This window comes from Thalia democratica, chromosome 6, assembly GCF_965202585.1.
Source record: "Thalia democratica chromosome 6, ktThaDemo2.hap1.1, whole genome shotgun sequence".
NCBI classification, from domain to species: domain Eukaryota; kingdom Metazoa; phylum Chordata; class Thaliacea; order Salpida; family Salpidae; genus Thalia; species Thalia democratica.
The window spans coordinates 12,344,879-12,358,022 of record NC_139170.1 but is presented as its reverse complement, the minus strand read 5'-3'; the positions used below and the strand labels follow the sequence as shown (position 1 = coordinate 12,358,022).

General features: G+C 27.9%; 2 protein-coding genes across 2 annotated transcripts; one reads left to right on the top strand and one right to left on the bottom strand.

Annotated features, from left to right (window-relative positions):
• Positions 1 to 1,951: 1,951 nt before the first annotated feature.
• LOC145839387 (uncharacterized) lies at positions 1,952 to 3,357 on the bottom strand. Its single transcript, XM_082946963.1, has 4 exons — positions 3,220 to 3,357; positions 2,946 to 3,071; positions 2,503 to 2,688; positions 1,952 to 2,232 (listed from the first exon to the last, which is right to left on the bottom strand). Exons 1-4 carry the CDS (start codon positions 3,248 to 3,250, stop codon positions 2,135 to 2,137), a joined length of 441 nt encoding a protein of 146 aa, XP_082803089.1. The 5' UTR covers positions 3,251 to 3,357; the 3' UTR covers positions 1,952 to 2,134.
• A 1,576-nt stretch (positions 3,358 to 4,933) lies between these two features.
• On the top strand, positions 4,934 to 12,018 carry LOC145838194 (uncharacterized). The gene is made up of 13 exons (XM_082945753.1): positions 4,934 to 5,201; positions 5,441 to 5,569; positions 5,879 to 6,109; positions 6,229 to 6,392; positions 6,836 to 6,971; positions 7,200 to 7,363; positions 7,632 to 7,698; positions 8,222 to 8,437; positions 8,572 to 8,763; positions 9,575 to 9,766; positions 10,047 to 10,229; positions 10,296 to 10,409; positions 11,449 to 12,018. Exons 1-13 carry the CDS (start codon positions 5,177 to 5,179, stop codon positions 11,586 to 11,588), a joined length of 1,953 nt encoding a protein of 650 aa, XP_082801879.1. The 5' UTR covers positions 4,934 to 5,176; the 3' UTR covers positions 11,589 to 12,018.
• The last annotated feature ends 1,126 nt before the right edge of the window (positions 12,019 to 13,144 follow it).

Here is a 13,144-nt window from a genome sequence, read left to right as displayed (position 1 = left end):
TAGTAAAAAGTGTTTTGATTTGTCTTTAGTTACCTTAAAATTTTTGATAAAACTAATAAACTTTTTAAAATGCTTAAAAATATGTTAAGCTTTTACACGATTTGTTTCAGAAATTTTCATTCAGCAAAAACTTGTAAAACAGACAAAAATGATTAATTATTCAGCACGTCCTGAAGTTTTTTCTTGATTTACAATTTTTCACTTTGTTGATGGTACAGTTGTGCTAAAACTTAGAAGGGTAAACCATTTATCATTTGTTTTACATTTATACTTCATTAATTTCAAAAAACTTAAAACTTTAAATCTAGACTTTAAGTAACTTGTCTACATTTGTGACTCAAAGAAAGTGGAAAAGTTAGTTTTTTTACAAATTATTATTTTAAAACTGATAACTTGGCAACATTTTTTGATAAGATTTGATGCCATCTTTATTTTTTTTTATCGAATTTAGTAACAATTTTAGTTAAAATATTATTCAAGAAACTACATACTAACAATTATAATTCTGTACAAGTAAGTTCCAAAATTAGTTCAGAGTAACTAATATAGTAAGAATATTATTTTAGAGATATACTGAAAAAAAAGACTGAACTACAAGTTTTTTCATAAATCTGCTAGAATTTCATGACAGGATTTTAAATATATATTTGGAAAAAAACAGGTAAACTAAAATGAGTGGTGAAAGCCCTCCCAGCTACAATGAGGCGTTGCACAGCAAATATGACATCACAAATGACCGCAACAAAACAGAAAGCAACCAAACAAACATTCTTCTCGATCACTCGCGATTGCTTAGCAACCAGCCACACGCAAGCATTGTCCAGTCTCCGCTGAACAGCAGCCAATTAGAAGTGAGCACCCAGCAGTTGCAGGTCGGTTTGACTCAGCCACTGCAGCTGATTTATACCGCTTCACCAACAGCTTTGCACTCGCAACTACGACAAAATGTTCACAGGCCGCCGCGACAGGTTTTTTTTTTCAATGTAACATATTTTAAGCTTTTATTACTTTACTAAGTTTTGGTAGTGACCGATAAAATAGCTAGTAAAAATAATTATTTTAGAAAGGAAAAAGTGATATATGCAAGTGTTAAAAAATTTGAAGTGAAAATAAACACAGGTGTTTTATCTAAGTAAAATAAACTCGTAGCCTAAAAAATTCGAGTTTAGTATAACTTATTCAAAACAGTTAAAATTTTTAAATGGTCTCTTTTTAAATTGCAAGTACGATTTGATATAACAAAAGTTTAAACAAACAAACTTTAAAACTCAGGTGATACACACGAGTCCGGTGCAGCATTTCCGGCTGACCCGCTACCCGTGCTCAGTCAGGTGTAACGGATGCGCCAATCACGTGACCACAAAAGTCAGGCTCGAGCCGGGATGCTACTCGTGCGTGCTTGGCTCTGCAATTTTTCTTTTGGGGGGAGCCCCTTGCTGCTTGTGCCTGATACCGTGCTGCTTCGACGAGTTCTACAACGCGGTGCACTACTGTCCGGTGTGCGGGTGCAAAGTGGGCACAAGCAGAGATCACTTGTTTTGAAAAATGCGTTGGAGGGTTTTGGTGAATATTACAGCATGGTACATTTGTTGGGGGTATATTTCCAGTTTGAAAAAGTTATATCGGTATTACTTAAAATGCAGAGGCTTTTGTTCCCAACAATAAATATTTTAAACACGGAGAGTATACTAGTTGATACAAGTTGTAGAATTCTTTTTCAACTTTAAATTGTAAGCTTTACATTGCTTTTCAGTTTTTTTAATTTCAATGAGTTTGGTTATAAATTCTAATACTTTAACATTTAAATAATTTAAGGTATTTAAAAAATCTTATTTGTAGGTATTATTTTTTGTTTTTAGATTATTAATAATTTATTTGCAACTAAAGAAACTTTTAATGAAATTAGAAAACAAAAGGTTTAAATTATTCATACTTTTTTTCCTTATCATGTTTTAACGCTCATTTTGTAAAAGTTTCGAAATGTTTTTGATTAAAAATTAAAGGAAAAGACAGGTTTAATCTTTTACGTTTAAAAGGATAACTACATTTCAATTCGTTTGTAAATATACAAATAATATAGATAAACTATTCTGTTAGCTTTTGCTTTTATTTATTTTTTTAATATAATAGCTATTTATTGTTTAATAATATTCCCGTCTTTTTCTTTTTTAATTGCGTCTTCATAAGCTTGCTTTTGCTCATCAGTCATTATCATATCGCCTTCAACTAGGTCTGCAGTTAAACAATAAAATTTAAAGTATCAAATAAAGTATATACTTCAAAAAGATTATAAGTACCTGAGAAAATTCCTATAAGTAAACAAAGAAAATAATTTTTTTTTAGAAAGCACTTGGTTGTTTTTAGGAGCAACTTAGTTTTTTATTTTTATGATGCTTACAAGAATTTACTTAAAAAACACTGGTTAAAACCATCCAAACTTAGTAAGTTTTTTTAAATTGAATAGTTTTATTTTCAAAAGAAGTTTAAACTTATTACAAATACCTTTCAATTCTAAGCATTCGTTAATATCAGATTCATCAAATTCTTCGTTTTTATTTTCTAGTACTTCACTGCATAGTGAACTATTTAATGTTTTTTGTTTTGAATTTTTGTTTTCTTCTTTTTTAATGGCGTCTTCATAAGCTTTCTTTTGTTCCTCAGTCAATATCATATCGCCTTCAACCAAGCCTGTATATAAGTTGATTTTGTTGTAGTAAAAATTTATCTTTAAATTATTTGTATACACTTTTAACTTTTTTTTTGAGCACAAAACTAATGCTAAACTTAAGTTCAATATTTAACTTGAAGTTTAAAATTCTTTTCTTCAGATTCATTTTAGTTCTTTGAAATCTTTTTAAAGTTCTTAAAAAATTATAGACTCAAAATAAATTAAGTTTTTCATAGTATTTCACAAGTGATAAAAAATTGACTGTATAAAAATTTACCTAAATGCAAGCAGTCATTGATTTCGAACTCATCATAAGCTTCGTTTTTATTTTCTAATATTTCCTTGCATCTTGAACTAGTTTTTATTTTTCCTGCATCGCAAATTGCTAACAAAACTTGCAAAACTGTAAAAAAAAAAATTCAACTACAGAATTACATTCACTTTATACAATCTAAAATATTTCTTAACAAGAAAGTTAATTTTTCTTCGACAATTCAAAGCTTATTAATCAATTGTAAATAAATATTGTATAATTCGCTTTTTAAACTAACTATAAAATATTAAGATGGTTTTTGATATCATTGTAAATCCTTTGAGCCGGTTTTGCTTATGAAAAGTTTATAAAATTGTAAGCTAAATTAAAGCTAGATTAATTAAGCTAAATTAATGTGAATTTTTTTTTAAATGAAATCCTATTTAAAAATGTCTTATCATGTCAATCTAATGTTTTCAAAACACTTTTAAACAGTTTTTATTTATGATAAATAGTTTTTAAATAAAAATACGAAAACTAATAAAAGCTTATAGTCTTTCCTGTCGAACTAACTATATATCTGGATAAACTATAAATATTTAGACATTTGTTTTACAACTTATAGCAAAGCTATAAATCTATAAAGTAAAGATTTACTTATAATGCAAAGTTAACGAACAATTAATCATTCAAACTTACGTATGAAATTGCGTTTATTATCGCAAGATACATACGTTAAAAAATATGAATCATGTGTTTAAAGTTTTTCCGGTAAATTTATTACAGTTTGAAAAAATAAAAATAAATCTTTAAATTAGTTTCTAAAGACAAATGCAAAAATGCGAATCATTAACTTACTTAATTTCCATTATTTTAATAAACACTTTAAATGAATGTTTATTCATAAAAGAGAAGTTATAAAAGGTAAATACACTAACATACAAATTCTTGACCTATTTCATTTTAAACTCAAAATTGCATCAATTCGAACATCAGTGAACGTAGATTTTAATCAATATGATTTTACAATGACAAACCTGTGTTACTTTTTTTCAACTTAACTTTACATTTTTTAATTATTTTTATCAGAGAATCATTAAAAATGATTTTTTATTCGAATTGTTTATGTGTAATCCTTCAAACTTGTTTGAGAGAAATAAAGTGACTAACAACTTTAAAACAGTGCTTGTGTTTCTTTATTTTTAAAATAATGTGTTCTGTATTTCACTAATGTGCTAAAACATGTTGTTTTTATGAAAAACAGTTTGTCTGATATTATTCTAAAGTAAATTTCAACTAAGTGTATGTTCGCTTAGAAAATCTTGGTTGGTATAGAATAGCTATTAAAGTTATTATTAACTAAACTTAATAAGTAGGCTCTTTGCTTCTATTAAAATTTTGCCATGTTATCAATTTAAAGTTGTAACTATTTTTCTCAGTAAATTTAAACCGCCAAAAAATTGTTTTATCATAACGGCAACAGAGTTCGACTTTTTTGAAATGCTGAGTTAAAAATTTAGTCGAGTTATTTCTACTTTGGAGTAAAAAAAATCAACTTAATTTATATTCTATTTTTAATTTTACTGTACTCTTTAGATTTTGCTTTGTTTAAAAAATCAGGGAGTAATTTAAAATAGCTCTAATTTTTAAACTTATTGAACACTAATTCTTTTCAACTACTTAATCGAATGTAACTGAATAATAGATTCTTTTAACTTTTTGTACAAATTTTAAAAGAATTATAAGTTGTTAGTGTTTGAATCAGTAGTTTAATAGCAGAACTTCGATTGATCCTTAAGTTTTTTAACATTTTCAGTAATTTTAAATTAGCTTTAAAACTGTTGTATAAGCTAAAATATGTGATTCATACTTTATTAACGTATGTATTTTGCGATAATGAACGTAGTCCGATACGTAAATATGAATGATTAATTGTTTCTTAGCTTTGTCATATAAGTAAAACTTTTCTACAAACTGTAAAATAGATTCTGTTTTCAGTCATTTATTGTTTACTTAAGCTAATGCTAGTTTGGATTAAAAGAATACAAATCTTCAGCAGCTAAACCTACTAAACATATAATAATCATTCTAATAAAACGAAAATTATTTCTAAATTACATAATCATTCTAAACCTTAGATTAATAAATCAGAATTTATTAAGGTTTCGAATATAATTTTTGATTTTTACATATCAAAGTTGAGTATATTATTGTGTTATTGACAAGCATATTAACTTCAAAGATTACAATTGGTAATGAGAACTATCTTGATAATATATGGTTAGTTTAAAAAAAATATTTTTGCAATCTATTTGTTTATTAACTGTTGAATAAGCTTTGAACTGTTAAACAAATATAAATTTTGTTTTAAGAATATTTGTTAAATAATGTTAGTTAAATTACTGAAATGAGTTTAATACTTATAATTATAACCTAGTTTAACTTTTTAATTACATTCTTGATCTAATATTGTTTTTTGTAATGCTACAGTTGAAGATTTTATTTAATTTTGTCAACAGCTTTGCAAATTTTGTTGGCTTTTTGCAATGCAGGAAAAATAAAAAACAACTCAAGATGCAAGGAAATCTTAGCAAGTAAAAGTATAGATTTCGATGAATTTGATATACATGAATGCTTAGAATTAGAAGGTATTTGTATTGAGTTTAAAATTATTTATTTTTTTTTAAATACCGACCAAGATTCTATATAATAGTTTAGATTGTTTTAGAATTTTAGATGATATTTTAAAAACATTGATTTTCTAACCATAAAAAAAGTAGACCAAGTTTGTTCTAAAAAAAATGCAGTGTTTTTAAAAGCTTATTTAGGTGTTAAAAAAGTTAGTTTTGTTATTAATTTGATATTAGTTGTCGGAACTTTTTATTCTCCAAAGATGTTTTAGAAACAAATACTTTAGTTGACACTTTAGTTGGTTTTCTATTGATTTTTACTTTCAGGCCTGGTTGAAGAGGAAACGATGATGGCTGAGGAGCGGGAGAAAGCTCTTCACGACGCCCTCGAAGAACAAGGTGACGGGATGGTGTCTGAAGAAGTGTTCAGGAGACTGAAGAGGAGCGTGGAGGGGCGGAGGGTGAAGCGGGGAGCCACCAAGTTCAACAGCAGGTGGGACATGATCAGGGACGACCAGGGAAACTACTTGGTGCCCGTGGAAGTTGCCAGCAACATAAGTAGTTTTTCTTATTGTTCTCAAAAAAAAAAAGATTACGTTTCAAAAAGACCCTAAAGTTTCACTAAACGAGCTAGTTCTTTAATAAACGCAATAAAATGACAGATAATTTTTTTTAAGCCGATACAGTCTACGGTAAGATACAAGAAGTGAACGCGAGCCTGGCCAGCCACACGTGCATAAGGCTTGTAAACAGAACAACTGAGGAGCCGTATATTCATATAGCGTTTTACTCCGGCTGCTGGTCTTACGTTGGTAGAATAAGGTCGAACGGCTATCAGAAGGTTTTAAATTTTATAGCTATTTTTGTTTAAAAATATTTAGCTGACTTTTTCATCGATAGGAAGTGTATTTTCAAGTTAACAACTTTTTTTTTGCTTAAAAGTTAAAACTTGTTCTTTATTAATGAATATTACCAGTCCAGAAAAAAAAAAGTTAAAATCAAATCTAAAAACTGAAGAAAAACAATTTAATAACATTTATAATTTAAGATTTGTTATCCTTTTTTTACTTAAGTCAACAAATACTATATAACTTTTTATTTAGCATGTAAAAATTCATTAATTTACCAGCAATTTACGCTATAAATACATCAAAACTCTCCGAAATTAAATGATATTTTTCCAATTAAACAATGAATTAATAAACTAGAGTAACTTAAAATAAGTTGGTACATGATATTTGCATCGTACAAACTATTACAAAACTGATAAAAGTGTTTTGCTAGATGTCTTTGGGGAAAAACTGTAGAACTGCGAACATCGTCATGCACGAAATGATGCACGCTTTGGGTTTTCTTCACGAACAATCGCGACCGGATAGAGATGATTACGTCACAATCATGCTGGATAACATCAAAGAAGGTGATTAAGTACAAATAATTTTTCACTTACAATAAAGTAATTTTTGACTATTGCTTTTTGTTGTTATATAAATATTTTTACTGCACATTTTTAAACTTTAGATTATCAATTTTAATTTATTTGAATATTTACTTGTTTTTTCAAAGTTACCTAAACCAAGAAATAACTTTAGAAATTTTCAACACGTTTACTGTTTTGTCTAAAAAAAACTTTTTCCAATTAAAACAGACAAACAACGTTGGTTTCGAAAATACGAGCAATACAAAGTGGATTCGTTCAACTCTCCGTTTGACTTGAACTCTGTTATGATGTACGGAGCTTACGCATTCGCCAAGAATAGATCTGAAGGTGCCTCCATCGTGGACAAGGAAACTGGACTCCCCATTGAAAGGGTACGTTGAACTGAAACAAAGTTATACAGCAGTAGTTTGTTTCAGTGTTTGGGTTTTTCGATGTTTATAATAATGCACTTATGACAAATTCAATAAATTTGTTATATATGTATATATTACTTTTTTTTTTGAATTTTTCACTTAATGCTTTTATTAGTTTTTAATTGGAACTTATTTATTTTTAATTAAAATTATACTTGAATTATAATATTATACTTGAATATATACTTACTAATAGGTTTATACTTGAAATTACTCTATTTGACAGGACACACATTTTACAACCGAAGATATCGCTCAAATTAACCATATGTACGATTGTGAAAACAAGCACAGTGAGTTCGCTATGCATTGTAATGTAGTTTATTTTGTATGAATGTTTAAAGCATTTTTGTAGTGTAAAATTTACAAAAAAAGCTTTCGTTTTCATTACTTTGAAAAAAATTAATAAATTTTATAATGCTAAATGTATCTTCTAGATTTCAATTATTCAAATTCATTTTTTTTATACTCTTAGAAAACTAAAGGTTTAGAAACAATTAACAGAAACATTAAATTTGCTTCTTATTATTTAGTGTTGATTAGAATTTAAAACCCTTTTTCAACGATAATAAAACGACTAAATCTATTTTTATTACCAAATGTGATAACAAATATTAAAATTGTACAAAATGATTGTACAAAATGATAATGATACATATCTAAGCCGTTAAAAAAGGAACTAACTTATACATACTTAATTACAAACATTTCTAAGTTGCAAACAATTCTTTTATAAACTACTTCTGAAAAAGTCTGTGACTAAAAGAAAAACTCACCTACTCTAATAAAATAGAAACCATATAATGTTCAAACTAGGGTATTGCCCGACTCCGCAACTTTTCGACGAAACGAGTTACGGAAGGTCGAGCGGGGTTATTTTGAAGAGGAGGGACCGCACGAGGACTTTCAACCACGGGGAGTGGCTGAACATCACCAGTTGTCCCAATCGCCACTCCGCCATCGATGGGGTGACCAAGATTTTCTGCGTTGACGGAACGTTTGAACCAACTGACGTTTTCGGTTGCATAGAAGGTTAAGATAGCTATAGATAAAAACTTAGAAATATTTTTTAAATAAAACTGAAATTATGCTAAATAAAAACTAAAATAGTGTTAAAGCTTGAAATAGCTTTTGGTTTGACAATTATTAAACTTCATGTTCGCCAGATCCATATTGCACACAAGAAGATCTTCCAACCGTAACTGGAAATGGCGTGATAGTTGAATCAGGTACAACCAGATTTGAAGAAGGCGACCAGATTAATTTGGCTTGTGACCAGTATCATTCACCACAAGGACCAGTTTCAGCTACTTGCACTCAACAAGGGTTCAACATTTCTTCATTCCAATGTGTTGAAGGTTAAGAGTTAAATAAAATAAAGTTTTATTTATTATTTATGCTTTCTATATAGACACGCTATTTTTAAAAATCTGAAACAATAAAATAAATAACATTGTTATGTAATTAAAGTTAGTTAAACTTTATCTGCGTCTTATTTGAAGAATTTTAACTGTAAAACAAACTTTGAGTTCAATAAAAACTCTAGACGTTTTTTAAGCTTTTATATGCAATAAATATTTTTTAAATTAAACGATAAAAAAGTAATATGTTTTTTAGAAATAATTTGTCAAAAGTTTTTATTGGCGTAGTATCAAACTTACAAAATTGGTCTTTAAGTCGGCTTTTTTTATTTAGTCTTTATTGAAAACTTATAGAAGCAAAATCTTATTCAGTTATAATTTGTGAAAAGTTTTTATTTAGTACTTTGCAGTATAAAAACTAGTAAATTCCTGCATATATATTTTCAACCATTTATATAATGTTTAGTTAGATAACCGACAAATAAAAAAACATATAGAAATGGTAAACAACAGTTATTAATAAACTAATTCTTGTTTAAATATAATTTTGAACAAAAGCTTCAACTTTGTTTTTATAATTTTATTTAAAAAAGTAAGTAAGTATTCATAATTTATAAATTTTAACACAGTGATAAAGTAGAACCTGTAAACAATTTTTAGCAATTAAACAAGTTTTGTAAAGATGAAAACGTTTAAGACTAAATCGTAAATAAAAAGTTTAGCTTTTCTAAAACTACTGTAAAATATTCTATAGGTAAAGAGTTAATAATAAACATTTTTGTTTATTACTATTTTCTAAAACAAACAGATCCATATTGCACGCAAGAAGATCTTCCAACCGTAACTGGAAATGGTGTGATAATTGAATCAAGTACAACCAGATTTGAAGAAGGCGACCAGATTAATTTGGCTTGTGACCAGTATCATTCACCACAAGGACCAGTTTCAGCTACTTGCACTCAACAAGGGTTCAACATTTCTTCATTCCAATGTGTTGAAGGTTTGAATTTTATGTAAAGCAGTAATGTTAATAAAAATGCTGATCTTTTTTAATACCTCGTACATTAATTACAATTAGTTGCTGTTTTGTTAAATATTCAATGCTAGAGTAATGTCATCAAAACACTTGTTTGAGTTGTACTTCAAAGTTAGATAAGAGTAAATTTTAACAAGATAATTTTAAGACAAATAGGTAAATTAAAGGAGTTAAGACTATTATTGTTATATCAAGCCTAAAATACAATCAGTTTGTTAGTACTTTACAAACATGAAACTTACAGACCCGTTCTGTACGCCACCTTCAGTTAACGGGGAGGGACGCCTCAACGAATGGGACCGCGTGAGGTTCGAAGTGGGAGAAACCGCCTCCGTGGTTTGCGGTCACTTGCACTCAGTGAACGGCTCAGTAGCGGCAACTTGCGGAGAAAATGGTTTCGACGTTACCGAGTTCGATTGCGTGGACGGTTCGATTTTTTGATAAAATAAACACCGTATGTTCTCGTTAACATTTTTGTGTTTCAACCAACCAGATTATCCCAACTGCACCGATGACATAAACAACTGCGCACGGAAAGCGATGCTGAGTGGTAAATGCGTCAGTTCAACTGCTCATCAGTGCGAAAGAAGCTGTGGATGTGGTGAAGGTAATAAATTATTGATTTTGTTTATTAAGTGGTTATTTTTTTGATTGACAACCGTCAAAAATCTATATGCGTGTTTTAATAAGGAGATAAAAACTTACTCTATAAAAAGACAACCTTTCTTCAATATTGCTGACAGCCTTTATGACACAAAAAGCGTCAGTTATCAAAGTAAAAAAAGTTTAATACGAAAATTTCATTTAAGTTTACAAGTATACGTATCTTGACGTATTCAAAAAATTAACTTCGATCTGTCTATAAAAAAAAATATTGTATAACTAAGCTTTTTTTTTAATTATAAAGACGTATGTGTTTGTTTGAAATAATAAATATAAACACAATACAAATATTCATTTATTTACTTACTTATATAAAAGAGAGTTTGAAAAAAAAGTTCTAAAAATACATTTTTTTAATTATAATTACATAAACTGATGCTATATAGTATACATAAACGAAATAACTAAGTAGCTATAGCTTTTTAAGTTATCGAGGTTTAAGTTGAAAAAAAAGTTTCTTAATTTATACGTTAGTTTGATTTCATTAAAGCAGTTGTTTTCATTTTTCTGAAGTAGTGATATGACTAGTTTCAGGTTTAGCTTCACTACAAAAGCTGTTTATAGCTTATATTTATAAATTTTCCTAGTGATTTTTCGAACTTGTGAAACATAAATATTTTTTGTCCTTTGCAGTTTTTAGTTTTTTTTTTTTGTTTATACCTTTATTCTATTGATCTTAGTTGCAACAAATAAATTTAATTTATAACTAGTAGTTGGAAAAATTATTGTATCTTAAATTAAACTTTTCTCGTTTATTCTTAGCGAATTAGGCTCGAAAATATAAATTTTGAATCCTTTTAAACTAGAGAAGCTTCACTTACAATGACTCTGCTTTAAATTACATACTCACAGTTGTTAGTCAAGTCAATGACAAATTTAATTTACTTTACAGACACAAATTCATAAGTTACAAAAAGTTAAATACTTTCAAAAAGTAACAAGCACGTAAACAAACAAACTAAACTTTATTTCTAAACATGTAGGTCCGGTCGTTTGTAAGGATCTCAAGCCACTGGACAAATGCCTGCGAAGAAAAGCAAAAAATCATTGCGAAAATAAATACAATTTCATGCACAAGAACTGCAGAGACACTTGCGGGTGGTGTGATGAAGAGCAGCCGTAACTTAGTGTTTTTAATTTGAAAATTGTATATTCTATGGTATCTAATACATCTAGTATTGATAATTCAAAAAGAAAAAGCTATAAAAATTAGCTCTGCAACATTTAAGAACTCTTCGTTTATAACTTCTTTTGTTTAAACAAGTTTAATTCACCACAAAATTAATGCCAAAATGAAAAAATAAGTATTTTTTTGACTTTTATTTAAATCAAGCCTTAATTTTGTGTAGTCAATTTTTTTTTTAAACCAAATTTAGCAATCAGTTTCTGTTAAAAAAATTAAGCTACGTTTATGTTGTGGTAATGTTTTTGACTTTTTTTCTAATTTCAAAACTAGAAAGCTACCTTCTATAAATATATATGATTGAGTTTTTATTTTATTCCTAAAACTTATAATGTGTTCGTAAGTTTATTCGTTGTACTAAATAAATAGAAAAACAAATAAAATAACTGTCTTATGCTCTATTTAAACTTTATGCAAAATGTAAAACTTAAAAGATAGTGGCAAAGCGTTTAGTTTTTTATATAGCTTTTGCATCAAAGTATATTAGAATGACCTATAGCAGGGGTCAGCAAACTATAGCCCGCTGACAAAATGCAGCCTTCAAAGTCAAAGTCTGCGCCTGAAAAGAGTTTTTAATGTAAAAGTTTTTAATTTTAAACAACAAAAAGAAAAAAAAATATTGTAAAATCTTACAGTTATGCTCTTAATAAATAATTTCGCTTTAGTATTGTTTATCTTGTTACATTTTTGGTTAAACATGTTTATATATTATTTACACCAATCATTATAAAAAACAGCAGCCCGCGTAAGACTTTAATCTATAGAGTGCGGCCGTTGACTAGGGTACCAATAAAATGTTCGATATTTGAGTTCTCAGCTCTATTTTTTTTTACATATGACAATTATCACAAAAACAACGCGTGAAAACTTAAGCTGATTTGAAGAATTTTAATGTTATTACTTTTTTTCCTGAAAACAACTCTAGTGCAAACTGAATGGAACCTAAAAAATTGGACCTTTGAGTTTTAAAAAAATATTTTTCACAACAAATTGTCAACAAAACACATTGTGGGTATTTTGAGAAGATTTTAAGAAGGTTTCATGGAGGCACTTCTTTTAATAAATAAGATTTAAAAGAAATAAAAAGAATTACTGAACATTAAAAAAAATTGAAACTTTTTTCTGTTTTGAGAAAATTCATAGTACATTTAAAATGGATAAGTAGGAAAGTTTGAAATTGAAAAAAAAAGTTTACTAAAGATTTTTTTGATGTTTAGTACTTTTTTATATATTTTGTTAAGTGGTAAAATTAATAAATAATGAGAATGTTTAAAAAAATTGTAAACCTTTTTTATTAAAGTTTCCAGAGTGCTTATATTGATATGAAAGAATTAGTTTGGTTTAACTTTTGTAGTTATTAACTGATCAAAATCTGGAAACTACGCTTTATATATCCTGACAGCTTTTTTCACTATCTACAAATTATCTACAAATTGGTTACATGACAACTCAAATTCCGACAATTCAATTTCTAAAATAATTTTGAAGGATCACAA

Excerpts from the sequence above, each read along its gene's own strand:
- LOC145838194 (XM_082945753.1), top strand. The coding sequence starts at position 5,177 with ATGAGAACTATCTTGATAATATATG. Across the intron at positions 6,393-6,835 it reads GGTCGAACGGCTATCAGAAG|ATGTCTTTGGGGAAAAACTG; the intron begins GTTTTAAATTTT and ends GTGTTTTGCTAG. Across the intron at positions 8,764-9,574 it reads TTCATTCCAATGTGTTGAAG|ATCCATATTGCACGCAAGAA; the intron begins GTTAAGAGTTAA and ends TAAAACAAACAG.
- LOC145839387 (XM_082946963.1), bottom strand. The coding sequence starts at position 3,250 with ATGATATCAAAAACCATCTTAATATTTTATA. Across the intron at positions 3,072-3,219 it reads AACCATCTTAATATTTTATA|TTTTGCAAGTTTTGTTAGCA; the intron begins GTTAGTTTAAAA and ends TTTTTTTTACAG. Across the intron at positions 2,689-2,945 it reads CAATGACTGCTTGCATTTAG|GCTTGGTTGAAGGCGATATG; the intron begins GTAAATTTTTAT and ends ACTTATATACAG.